Source organism: Mesoplodon densirostris, chromosome 7 (genome assembly GCF_025265405.1).
Source record: "Mesoplodon densirostris isolate mMesDen1 chromosome 7, mMesDen1 primary haplotype, whole genome shotgun sequence".
In the NCBI taxonomy this organism is placed as follows: domain Eukaryota; kingdom Metazoa; phylum Chordata; class Mammalia; order Artiodactyla; family Ziphiidae; genus Mesoplodon; species Mesoplodon densirostris.
In genome coordinates this window covers 104,004,317-104,018,288 of record NC_082667.1, presented here as the reverse complement: position 1 = coordinate 104,018,288, position 13,972 = coordinate 104,004,317, and the positions used below count along the sequence as shown (strand labels likewise).

At 35.7% G+C, this 13,972-nt stretch overlaps 1 protein-coding gene across 2 annotated transcripts in view; it reads left to right on the top strand.

Annotated features, from left to right (window-relative positions):
* The window catches only part of ARHGAP20 (Rho GTPase activating protein 20), a 147,796-nt gene that overhangs the window by 116,459 nt on the left and 17,365 nt on the right, over positions 1–13,972 (top strand). For both annotated transcript variants that reach the window (XM_060103448.1, XM_060103447.1), the window contains exons 8-9: positions 1,145–1,211; positions 3,613–3,801. In XM_060103448.1, the coding sequence (XP_059959431.1) occupies positions 1,145–1,211; positions 3,613–3,801 (256 nt within the window). The remainder of the gene's footprint in view (positions 1–1,144; positions 1,212–3,612; positions 3,802–13,972) is intronic.

The window sequence follows — 13,972 nt, the reverse complement described above, 5'->3', positions numbered from 1 at the left end:
TGCTTTCCTTTTGGATAAAGTGATCAATCTCATCATACCAAAAATATTTCTGTTCAATATAATTAGGAACTGAGGCTGTTTGGTTGTACTGTTCTAAGGGATTATTAAGGTGTTTTCAGACACTACAAAAAAAAAAGAAATGATCACTGTTAGATTGCTCTTCCTGTTTGCAATAAAAAATTTTTTGACTAGGGAATAGTGAAGGAAGTGAGAGAGTAGGGGAGGGTATTGGGAGGGCTAATCTCCTAGCCAGGACCCTCCATTATAAGGTCAGGGTCCTGATTTTTAATCAGAAGATAAAGGCAAGAATATTAAATATTGTCAGTCTGTTGTAATTTCATTTAAAACATTTTTGCTTTATCTTCTAGAGGATACAGCAAAGTCTGTATAATTTAGTATTATTTCTTTCAAGTGGGAGTTTCAATATTGCTGAGTTGTAATTCTGCTAGTGAACAGTTTCATTGTTCCCCATAACTGGGCCTATTCTCTAGAAAGAATTCTTGTCCTTTCTGTCCCTAGGCTTGGACTTGCCCAAAATAAAGCCAGTGTGGATTGTGCCAGCTACCTGTCTCCTTTCCTCAAAGCCCGTTGGTCATTCTTCTTCCACTCAGAAGCAGCTAAGCTAATAATCAACTTTTGAGACTTTACTTTTTCATCACAGACACAGCAGTGTAGTGGCTTTCTGGATAACAAGGTTGCCTTTGCAGGGACATGTTGGAGATTAAGTCCAATATTCTCTGAGAAGTTTAGAGATAGCAGAAGGCAGGACTCTGAAGAAGATAGATTTACCTTTTAGAAAACCAGGAAGTTTCTGCTTACTTTTTAAAAAGGCATATATATGATTTCATATTCTGTGGGCTACCCATAATAGTGAGGGCCTAACTCTATTGCAGTTCATGGATCCCTAGTCATCCCTAGGGAAAAAGGGCAGGATTCCTTAGTCTTCTGTTGGGGATTAGAGAGGGAGAGATGGTTTGTAGGAATCAGCACTGCCATCTTCAAAGGCCATATCCACCCCCATGTACCTCAAAAGTATTTATATTGTCCCTGGTTTTTCTTTTTTGCAAAACATAAAATTGCCAAAAAAAAATCCTCATTCATTTACCAAATGTGAAAGAATTATTGTTAATTCTTTATCTCCAAGGGCTCTGAGAGAGAATACCAGTTATGGGTCAATTCTGGCAAAGAAGAGGCACCATACCCACTTATTGGTAAGTTTCTATGAAAATATAAGATAGGATTGATTGTGTTTTCATTATAATTCTAAATGTCTCAGAGAATTGGTCATATGGTCCTAAATTTCAATACTATTAAATATTAATCTTCTATAATATTCATATATTAATTTAATAAATATCAAATATTTCCTATGTGCCAGACAAATAATATCTCTTCTTTCAAGAAGCTAATGATATAGTTTGGAAGAGAAATGTAAATTTTCTTCTTGTTTTGTCACTTTACAAAAGCACTATCTTGTCAACCTTTTTAAATTTTTTTCCAAAATAAAGCAATATGTATTGGTATTCCTTTTTCCCTATATATTTATTTTTCATATTTAGTTTTTGAATTCCCTGTTCCCTTTCCTACCTACTACTTGTCTCTATGGAAGACTATCTATAATCCAATCATGTCTCAATCTATCAATATCAGTGAGTATTTAACACCTGCCCTGCGCCCAGCACTTTCCTAGGCATTATAAAGACAATGAAATTAAACCATTTAGATTCTTAGTTAGTCTTCATTGACTAACTTAGCAATAACTACTACTTTACTAACTACTTTGCTACTTCTCTAGTCAAATTTTCCAGCATTTGTTTTGAAAAATTATTGGTAAATAGGTTACATCTTCACCTTATTTAAATCATTTAGTTAAAAAATATTCTTGATCAGTGAGGCCATTCAGTGTAGTTAACAGAAATAAACCAATTACAATAAGGGACAGTATCTGTAGCAGATCTTGAGATGATGACATTGATGATTGACGGTGATGATGATGATTTCTGTTAATAATTTTTAAATGCTTACTATCCTGCCAGAATTGGGCAAAGCATATCATATGAGTTATCTCATGGAATCCTTTCATTTACCTGTGAGATCACTACTGTGTAATTCAGGTTTCAAATAATCTGAATACTCTAAAACCAAACTTTTCTATGAAATGTATATTCTCAGACTTAAAGTAAAGCAAGTCATTGTGTACATGGCGGGGACAAAATTCACTGCATTTCCAGTTTCTTAATGTTGTCATTTTTGTAAAAGTCAATGAGCAACAATTAAAGCTGTGTTTAAAAACCGAATGAGTACATAAAATAATTGTTTTAATAAAATATATTAATTTAATTAAAACTATATAGATGGTAACTCTCAGATGCAGGAGGGAAGAGATGCGGGAACAGATGTATATGTATGACTGATTCACTTTGTTATAAAGCAGAAACTAATAAAAAATGAAAAAAAAATACATGGGACACGGGACATGATTGTTACTTAGCAACCATTCTCCATTGCATATTTTAACATGCCTTGCAAACTTCAATTGTAGATTAGCTATTGGCTATTTTGATAAATTGATTTTTCTTTATTGCTGTCATGGAAGTCCTTTTTTTACCTTAATCCCTGCAAGTTGCTATAGAACTTGATGTTAATGGAACATTGACATTGTATGCCTATGCCAGATGGAAAGGAAATGGAAGAGTTCACTGAATTACATTCAGTGATAAATCAGGAATAGAAGAGAATTTACCCTCTTTAAAACGTAAACTAAGTCTATGGCATAATGGTACGTAAGGATTAATTTTTAAAATGCAATTACTTAAGAGTACTAAAGAGCAAAAAATCATGTTGCAGTCAGATGTCCAGGGTTTAGTTTTTCTAGTTTGAAAATTCCTTTTTGAACCTTGTCTCTTTTTCTAATACCCTGCAGTCTTTCTTCTAATTATTGCCTATGAATAACAACCTCAGAGGGCAGTGGTGGGAGGGAAGCGTAAATCAAACAAACCAGTCCTAATGAGTCTTGAGTAACTCTAATTATATAACTAGTAAACAGTATAAAATGTCTTTTTCAGAAAGATATCTTGTGTTGAATAATAGTAATAATAGTGATGCTTGAAATATATAGTTTTCTGCCCTTATTATTTAAATAATATTAACTACTAATGTTTACTTATTTAATCCTTATAATGCTGTGTGATAGGTAGGGTAAATATTTTAAATCAGAGGTCAAGGATTGGCTGAAGATTTACAGATATAGTTAGTGTCAAAGGAGAAACTAGAATACCTTTAAATACTCTCAGATGTGAACATAGGAAAAGTCAACATTATGCAACTTAAAGACAATCTGTGCATTCCCAAACAAGATATTCTTTAAAGATTTTTTTCCTCTTTGTTTTTTTTTTTTCTCCCCTCTCCAAAATAAAAGACCACTCTGGTTGGGCTGCTGCATTATGCACTGGTCTCCAACTGTAAGAGTGTGCATGGTGATCATTAAGTCAAAAAAAGGATTCTTTATTCCAAAAGTCCCAGGAGCAAATTGCAGTACATTCCAGTATGTAGCACACACGCTCTTGGTGTCAGTCAGCCTAAAGTCTATGTTTAGATTTTTTCTCTGTGTAGGGCATGAATATCCCTATGGAATTAAAATGAGCCATCTTCGAGACACTGCACTCCTGACGCAGGGATCAAAGGATTCCCCCACACCTTCCAACTTCCAAGAGCCCTTCCTCATGGAACAGCTGCCCCGAGAGATGCAATGCCAGTTCATCCTGAAGCCCAGCCACCTGACTGTGGCCCAGCAGCTGAGTGGTGAGTTTTCTCCCTCGTAGAGCCTTTTTTTAGCAAAACTTTTCATTCCTGAAAGCAAAGTTTTCAAAGTTCTTTGCCTTTATACAGACAAAGACCCAAACTTCCAGCCAAATGAAGTATTTTTTCTTTTGAATTTGCTAAGTGTTTTGAAAGGAAAGATGGAGTTTTAGAAGATGGTTTTATAAATCAGCAGTAGGAGTGACTGACTTGTAATCAGCAGTTACTGACTGCAGTAGAGTCTGTTCCTTCTTTCTTCACTATTCTTTCCCCTTTAACCTATGCCCACTGCAGAGTCAAAGGCACCAGGCAGTGCTGCACGTGCTTCAATGCTTTCTTTGTACTGTAATACATTGCATTGTGTGTTCCCCCTAAATGGTCACATTATAAAAAGGAGGCTGTCAGTGATGGGTGTCAGGAGACTCTGATGCCCTACCTGGATCCTGGTACTGGTAAGTATGTTAAGATTAAGATGATTTCCACAGAAATCTCTCCTTTGTCTACTAATCTATTCTGATCCCTGTGAACGTAACCATCCCTTACCCACACCATAATAAAGACTCCAGAATGATAAAAGTGATATTCAACATAGGACCATCATTAATTACCCTAACCCAAGTTTGAGCTTTATGCCCTCAGTCTGAGAATAAATTGTGTAGAAAGTAGAAGAAAATATATCACACCAAAAAGTGTGAGTGGGGTAATAGAAAATTGATGCTGAATTTTTGTAGCTGCCTTTGTCAATTTGAACAAACTGGGGGACCCAGTGAATAGTGGCCATTGTTTTATACTCATCCCCCCACACATGCTTGTCCAACCCTGTCACTTTCTGTTGATGACCTAGCCTCACACTTTATACTTTATTGAAGTCATTGGTCAGAACTCCCTGATCTTGCTAACACCAGCTTAAAAACTTATCTTACATTTGCACTAGTCCTCCTCTCTCCTGCAGTGGTAAATTGAGGTTTTGAACCCTAAGGCTATTTACTCACATCTTTGGACCATTTGGGAGGGGTATTATATAGATGTTATAGTTTTCCATCCAGTAAAATGTGAGCTCCATGAAGGCAGAGAGTTTGGTTTGTTTTGTTTACTGCTATATTACCAGCACCTGGAACAGTGTCTGAATATATATATATATATATATAAAAGCATCCATTAAATATTTGTTGAATTAATTTATTAATAGGTCTGTTGTTAGTATTCATTAAAGATATAAAGGGAATGTTGCCTTTATAATTAAGCTGAGGAGAATAATATTTTACTCTTCTACTTTTATACTTATGTTTTTCAAAATTGTTTCTCTGGGTCCCTTGTCAATAAAATAAAATAAATATATTTTAATTAATTGGACCAAAATAATCAGAGATCAAGAATCCTAAGGGTCTTACCCAGTTTTTCCAACGACCTGCTTATTAAATTGTAGGCATCCTCTACTTATTAATCCTCTGTTTCTCCCTGTTAAAAGTTAAGATAATAATGGTTGCAGCTGTAAGATGATTCATGATAAATGGGATCAGGGATGGAGTAACTATAGACCAATGGTGACAACCTACCTGTGTAGCTAAAAAATTAACAGATGAACCAGTTTTGTATTTTTTTAATACAGGGGATTTTGGTGAACAACTGCTTTGGAAACCACTGACTTAGATCAGGGATCAACAGACTTTCTCTGTAAGGGACCAGGTAGTAAAATTTGCAAGTCAGCAGACAAAATTGAGGCTATTATGTAGGTACTTACATAACAAGAGAAAACAAATTTCCACAAATTTTTCACTGATGATGTTCAATATGTAATAGTAATTGAGTACCGTTTTATGTAATACACATATACATACTAATGAGAAGAATTGAATTCTTTTTTGGAAATAACATTTTGCTTAATTGGGGTTCAAAATTAATATTCCTATGATAACAATTGAATGCAAAATGTTCTGATCTGTAATGAGATTTTATATATTTCATGATCTTTGAAAATATCTTTTCACACAGATAGGTACTGCCAAACACTAATATATCATTCTACAAGCATAAAATTTTAATTGAGCATATTCCTCTGTTTGGAGGCATTTGTAGAATTTTGTTAGATTCTTCCTTTGATATTTGCCTTTTGGCATGTTGTTTCATTGCAAATTAATCACTTCCAATTGAAGGTTAGGTGGAAGTTAAAGGATTTTGGAATATGGAAATTTCTTTTTGTACAGTTCAGTTGCACAAATGATTTTGAAACATAGAAAATTCCTGTCACTTGCATTAAGGTTGGTAAATACTGCTGGAACTGTAGTCTGAGCCCAGGAAATACATCTGCTATAAGTTTTTATGGAAATGGAGATCTCGCTTCTTGTTTTAACTTTAGACAGGAGGAGAAGGGTAAAAGTAGCTTGACATTACTTGTCCATTAAATGTCTTAAATGTCAAATTAGTGTTTTTGTTTTCTTCAGATAATTACCCAGAAATGGAAATGCTGCATCCTATGGTTGTACTATTTTTAGTTTATTGAGGAACCTCCATACTGTTTTCCATAGTGACTGCACCAAATTACATTCCCATCAACAGTGCACATGAGGTTTCCCTTTCTCCACATCTTCACCAACACTTGTCATTTTTTGTCATTTTGATAATAGCCATTCTAACAAGTGTGAGTTGATATCTCATTGTGGTTTTGATTTGCATTTCTCTAATGATTAGTGATGTTGAAAATCTTTACATATGCCTATTGGCCATCTGCATTTCCTCTTTAGAAAAATGTCTTTTCAGGTCCTCTGCCCATTTTTAAAATCAGGTTGCTTGATTTTCTGCTATTGAGTTGTATGAGTTCTTTATATATTTTGGATGTTAACCCCTTATCAGATACATGATTTGCAAATATTTTCCCCCATTCAGTAAATTGATTTTCTATTTTGTTGATGGGTTCCTTTGCTGTGCAGGGACTTTTTAGTTTGACGTAGTCTTTTGTTTATTTTTGCTTTTGTTGCCTTTGTTTTTGGTGTAAAATCCGAAAAATCATTGCCAAGACCAGTGGCAAGTAGCTTACCCTCATGTTTCCTTCTAGGAGTTTTATAATTTCAGTTCTTACATTCAAGTCTTGATCCATTTTGAGTTAATTTTTGTGTATGGGTGGTCCAGTTACATGTTTTTCATGTTGCTGTCCAGTTTTCCCAACACCACTTATTGAAGAAATTATCCTCTCCTCATTGTATGTTCTTGGCTCCTTTGTCATAAATTAATTGACCATAAGTGCATGTGCTTATTTCTGGACTCTCTATTCTGTTCCATTGATCTGTGTATCTGTTTTTATGCCAATATCATACTGTTTTGATCACTATAGCTTTATAATATAGTTTGAAATTAGGAAGCATGATGCCTCCAGCTTTGTTCTTGCTTCTCAAGATCGCTTTGTCTGTTTGGGGCCTTTTGTGGTTCCATACAAATTTTAGAATTGTTCTATTACTGTGAAAACTGCCATTGGAATTTTGATAGGGATTGCACTGAGTCTATCAACTGCTTTGGATAGTATGGAGATCTTAATAATATTAATTCTTCCAATCCATGAGCTTGGAATGTCTTTCCATTTATTTGTGTCTTCTTCAATTTCTTTCATCAGTGCCTTATAGTTTTCAGTGAACAGGTCTTTCAGCTTCTTGGTTAAATTTATTCCTAGGTATTTTATTCTTTTTGGTGTAATTATAAATGTGCTTATTTTCTTAAATTCTCTTTCTGATAGTTTATTATCAGTGTATAGAAACACAACAGATATCTATATATTGATTTTATATCTTGCAAATGGACTGAATTCATTTAGCAGTTCTAAAAGTTTTTTTGGTGAAGTCTTTAGAGTTTTCTGTATATAGTATTATGTCATCTGCAAATAGTGACAGTTTTACTTTTTCCTTTCTAATTTGGATACCTTTTATTTCTTTTTCTTGCCTACTTGTTTTGGCTAGGACTTCCAATACTATGTTGAATAAAAATGGTGAGAGTGGGCATCCTTGTCTTGTTTCTGATCTTAGAGGAAAAGCTTTTGACTTTTCACCATTGAGTATGATGTTAGCTGTCATATATGACCTTTATTATGTTGAGTTACATTTCCTCTATTCCCACTGTCTTGAGAGTTTTTAATCATAAATGAATGTTGAATTTTGTTAAGTGTTTTCTTTATCTATTGAAATGATCATATGACTTTTATCTTCTATTTTGTTAATGTGGTGTATCATGTTGATTGATTTGCAGAATATGAACCATCCTTGTATCCCTGGAATAAATCCAACTTGATCATGACATGATTCTTTTAATGTACTGTTGAATTCAGTTTGATGGTATTCTGTTGAGAATGTTTGCCTATATGTTCATCAGAGATATTGGCCTATAATTTTCTTTTCTTGTGGTTTCCTTGTCTGGTTTGGTATCAGAGTAATGCTGGCCTTGTAAAATGACTTTGGAATCTGTTTTCTGGAAGACTTTGAGAAGCATTGGTATTCATTCTTCTTTGAATGTTTGGTAGAATTTACCAGTGAAACTGTCAGGTCCTGGACTTTTGTTTATAGGGAGTTTTTAAATTACTGATTCAGTCTCCCTATCAATAATCAATCTGTTCAGATTTTCTATTTCTTCATATTCAGTCTTGGAAGTTTGTATGTTTCTAAGAATTTATCTATTTTTTCTAGGTTGTCCAAGTTGTTGGCATATAATTGTTCATAGTAGTCTCTTATGATCCTGTATATTTCTGTGGTATCAGTTGTAACATCTCTTTTATTTCTGATTTTATTTATTTTAGCTCTTTCTTATTGAGTCTGGCTAAAGGTTTATCAATTTTGTTCATTTTTTCAAAGAACCAGCTCTTAGTTTCATTGATCTCATCTACTGTCTTTTAGTCTCTATTTCATTTACTGCTGCTCTAATATTTGTTATTTCCTTCCTTCTAGTAACTTTGAGCTTAGTTTGTTCTTTTAGTTCCTTGAGATGTAAAGTTAAGTTGTGTACTTGAGTTTTTTTGTTTCTTGAAGTAGGCATTTATTGATATGAACTTCTCTCTTAGAACTCCTTCTGCTGCATTCATAAGTTTCGTATATAATATTTCCATTTTCATTTGTCTCAAGGTATTTTTCTATTCCACTTTTGATTCTTTCATTGACCCATAGGTTGTTAAAAGTAGCATGTTGTTTAATCTCTACATATTTGTGAATATTCCAGTTTTCTCATGTAATTGATTTCTAGTTTCATACCACTGTGGTTAGAAGAAATGTTTGATATGATTTCAGCCTTCTTAAATTTGTTAAGACTTGTTTTGTGGCCTAACGTATGATCTATCCTGGAGAATGTTCCATGTGCACTTGAGAAAAATGTATGTTCTGTTGCTTTTGGATGTAATGTTTTGCGTGTGTGTATGTATACCTTAGTTCATCTGATTTAACTTGTCATTTAAGGCCAATGTTTTCTTACTGTTTTCTGTCTGAATGATCTATCCATTTATGTAAATGGGTTATCAAAGTCCCCTACTATTATTTATTGCTGTTTATTTCTACCATTTGCTTTATATGTTTAGGTGCTCCTATATTGGGTGCATAAATATTTACAAATTTTATATCCTCTTGTTGGATCGACATCATTATGTAATGCCTTTTTTTGTCTGTTATTACAGTCTTTGTTTTAAAGTTTATTTTGTCTGATATAAGTATAGCTACTCCAGCTTTCTTTTGGTTTCCATTTTCATGAAATATCTTTTCCCATCCCTTCATTTTCAGTCTGTGAATGTTCTTAGGTCTGAAGTGAGTCTCTTGTAGGCAGCATGTAGATGGGTCTTGTTTTTTTTATCCATTCAGTCCCTCTCTGTCTTTTGATTGGAGAAATTACTCCACTTATATTTAAAGTAATTATTGATAGATATGTTATTTCCATTTCTGTTGTTTTCTGGCTGTTTTGTGGTTCCTCTGTTCATTTCTTCTCCTCTTGCTTTCTTCCTTTGTGGTTTGATGACTTTAGTGATATGCTTAGGTTCCTTTGTTATTATGTTTTGTGTATCTACTTTAGGTTTTTGCTTGTTGGTTACCATGAGGCTTACGTGTAACAACTTGTATTTGTAACATTATTTTTATGTTGGTACCAACTTAAGTTTGAACACATTGTAAAGCTCTACATATTTATTCTCCCCACCCCCAACATTTTGTTTTCTGATGTCACATTTTACATCTTTTTATCTTGTGTACCCTTATTTAAATATTGTAGTTAGTTATTTTTTTTTTACTATTTCTGTCTTTTAACCTTCATATTAGCTTTATAAGTAATTAATTCACTACCTTTACCATATATTTACCTTTACCAGTGAGATTTTTACTTTTATATATTATTAATTAGTCCCCCTTCTTTTCAGCTTAAAAACGTGCCTTTAACATCTCTTATAAGGCTGGTTTAGTGGTGATGAACTCCTTTAGCTTTTGCTTGTCTGGAAATCTCTATCTCTCCTTCAATTCTGAATGATAACTTTGCTAGATAGAGTATTTTTGGTTGGAAATTTTTGTCTTTCAGTACTTGGAATATATTGTGCCATTTCCTTCTGACCTTTAAAATTTCTGCTGAAAAATCTGCTGATAGTCTAATGGGGTTTCCCTTGTATGTAATAAGTTGTTTTTCTCTTGTAGCTTTTAAGATTCTCTCCTTGTCTTTACCTTTTGACATTTTAATTATAATGTGTCTTGGTGTAGATCTCTGGGTTCATCTATTTCAAACTCTCTGGGCTTCCTAGATCTGAATTTCTGTTTCCCCAAGTTAGAACAATTTTCAGCCATTATTTCTTCAAATAAGTTTACTTCCCCTTTCTCTTTTTTCTTTTTCCAGGACCCCTATAATGTGATGTTTAATACATTTCATGTTGTCCCATTTAAGCTATCTTCACTTTTTTTCATTCTTTTTTCTTTTTGCTTCTCTGATTGGGTGAGTTTCTGTGCCCTGTCTCAAGTTCACTGATCCTTTCTTCTGCTTCATCAATCAGTTGTTGACCCCTCCCCCTGGGTATTTTTCAATTCAGTTATTCTTTAGTTCTGTGACTTCTGTTTGGAACTTTCTTATATTTTCTATCTCTGTTGAAGTTCTCGCTGTGTTCATCCATTCTTCTCCCAAGTTCAGTGAGCATTTTTATGACCATTGCTGGAAATTTTAATCAGGTAAATTACTTATCTCCATTTCATTAACTTTTTTTCTGAGGTTTTATCTTGTTCTTTCATTTAGAACATATTTCTCTATTTCTTCATTTTGCTTGATTCTATATTGGTTTCTATGTATTACATGAAACAGCCACCTCTTCCAGTCTTGAACCATTGTCCTTGTGTAAGAGATAAACCTTTTCATTCAATCCTTCCCTAGCTCTTGGTTTTCTCTCAACCCTTTGTAATTGTCCAAGCAGCCTGTTTTATTTTTAATAGCTCCCAGTAGTTGAGGATGTACCAAGATCAGTCAGTGTCCCAAAGGGGAGAGAGCTCGGTCAGTACCTTTATTCAGGCTGATTGGAAACCATGTCCTCAGGCAGCAGCTTTTCAAGAATGCAAATATATGCAGTCCTCTAGGACTGCAAACAAACATGCTGGCCCCCAGAGCCAAGCTATCTGGAGGTGTCCCCTGGCAGCAGTCACAAAAATTGGGACTCCAAGTGGGTGTATAAACTCCTTTCTTGGAGATACCATTGTTCTGTAGTCATGCATAGGGGAGTGCAAAGATGGTGTCCCCTGGGTACCTTCTTTGAGAGCACCTCCATAACCTCTAGGTGTATGCCAAACCTGAAGCCTTCCCCCAAGGGCTGAAGTTCCTGGATGAGCAAATAGGCCACTTTTACAAAAAGACTGGGGGTGTGTTTCAGTCTGCTGTCTGTGCAATACCCTAGGGATGGCAGTCTTCTAAGAACTGTTTCTATAATTGTTACAGTCCTGTGGGACCCAGGAATGCAAGACCCCCTGGCCAGGTGATCAAGGGGCATTCCCTGGATGATAGCTGCAAAAACTGTGTCACCAAATGTAAAAACCAGTGCACCAGGGGTGTGTAGCACCTCTCAGGAGATAGAGGCACTCTGGAGCACAGCAGAGGGAGAGCACAAAAATGGTGCCCACTAGCTGAAGCAGAGCAGAGGGGGAGTGCAAAGATGGCATCCACTGAAGAAAGGAAAAGAAGAGAAAGAAAAAGAGGACAGGAGGAAAAGGAAAGAAAGAAGAAAAAGAAAAAGATGATACCCAACAGAAAGGGTGGTGGGGGGGAAGATGGTGCCTGCAGGCTTTAGCAATGCAGAGGAGAGTAGGAAGATAGTGTCCACCAGCATCTGTCCTGGGGAGTATCCCAGCAGCCCCCTGCCCCTTAGACCAATGCTTTAAAATTAGTAAGTTAATCTCTTTCACATGAAGTCTGGGTGCTTTTCAAAGGGCTGCTTGTGGACTGAGCTCTGGGGTGGGTGAGGCTGGGCATAAGCCCTTTAAGAACCCTCCCTCAGGGCTTCGCTGGTGGTGCAGTGGTTAAGAATCCACCTACCAGTGCAGGGGACACAGGTTCAAGCCCTAGACCAGGAAGATCCCACATGCCACAGAGCAACTAAGCCCATGCACCACAACTACTGAGCCTGTGTTCTAGAGGCCACAAGCCACAACTTCTGAGCCCGTGCACCTAGAGCCCATGCTCCGCAACAAGAGAAGTCACTGCAGTGAGAAGCCCACACACAGCACTAGCCCCCACTCTCCACAACTAGAGAAAAGCCTGCATGCAGCAACAAAGACCCAGTGCAGCCAAAAATAAAATAAATTTTAAAAATTTAAAAGAAGGAACCCTCCCTCAGTTCCACAAAGCCCCACATGTCTCATGGCGTGAGACATGTTGGTCTTCAAAGTGAGATGTTTGGGGGGCTCATCCCTCAGATGCCAGATCTTAAAAGTTGGGGTGACCTATGTGGGGTATGAACCCTTCACTCCTTCTGGGGAAGCTCTGGGTTTTGAGTTTCTTCCTGACTATGGGTCATTGCACAAGGGTTGGGGTTTATGGTGAGATGATGTCTCAGCCTTTTCTACCCACTTGGATGTAGTTTCCTTCTCATTTGCCCGATGTAACAGGGTCTCTTCGCCTGTTTTGAGGGTTTTTTCAGAGGAAATTGTTCCATATATAGCTGTAGATACAGTGTATCCATGGAAGGAGGTGAGTTCAAGATCTTCCTACATCACCATCTTGCTAAAATTTCTAATTAAGCAGTTTTTGTTGTGGTTATTTATTACGCTTTAATAATCTATAAGTACAAGCTTTTAAGAATTACAATTTTTAATATTCAGTTCCATAATTTAAGCACGAAGAAACTCTAGCTTGAATCTTGCCAGAATTGTTTAGGAAAGCTGGATGTACATGAATTTCATTTGCTCTGCATTTACATCATCCTAATCCTTTTTATAACAATTGCATGTTTTTTCATCAGCCTTTGACATTTAGAAAGTAAGAGCTATGCATTAAAACCTCTGCGAGAAAGTAAACTTTAATGAAATTTTTTTCTCTCAATCCCAAAGGGAACATGAACTCTAAAATTGACTGTTGTACATAATAAAAGGCATGGCTGCAGCTGAAAACATTTATAATAAAATGAAGAACTCAATTTCTACTTTATCCTCTGTCTACATTCATCAGATAGCTGGGTATATCTATAACTTTATGATAGAACATTCTTCCTAAGAAGTGTGTGAAAGTTAAAAGCTCAAATAAATCTGGTTTCAAAATAGTGAAACCAGATTAAATGTGAGGAAACTGGACTGAGTACAGCTACTCAACATATATAAAGGTATATATTAAACAAACATTTGCACATATTGACATTGCTGGCATACAGGAACCCCCTTCTGGATTTAAGAATAAGGTTCAGTTTCCTTTTCTGTTTTTTAAAATGGTGGAGGTTGGGAGTGTCAGGGCAGAAAGGAAGTGCTTTAGTTAAGCAGAGTCAGGTATTCCTTCCTGTCTGCATACTTCCTGAAGGCTGTTACACAGATGGAGAAAGGGTGTGGGGAGGAGGTCCTCTTTGTGGAGAGGAGATTGGTGTCTTAGCAGCTTTAATCAAGATTGCTATGACCTATGCCCTGAGCAAAGTAGCACTTTTCATACACTGTCCTATTTAATCCTCTCAATAAGGCTTTGAGGTGTAGGTAATTTTCTCATTTTAAAATGAAGAAAA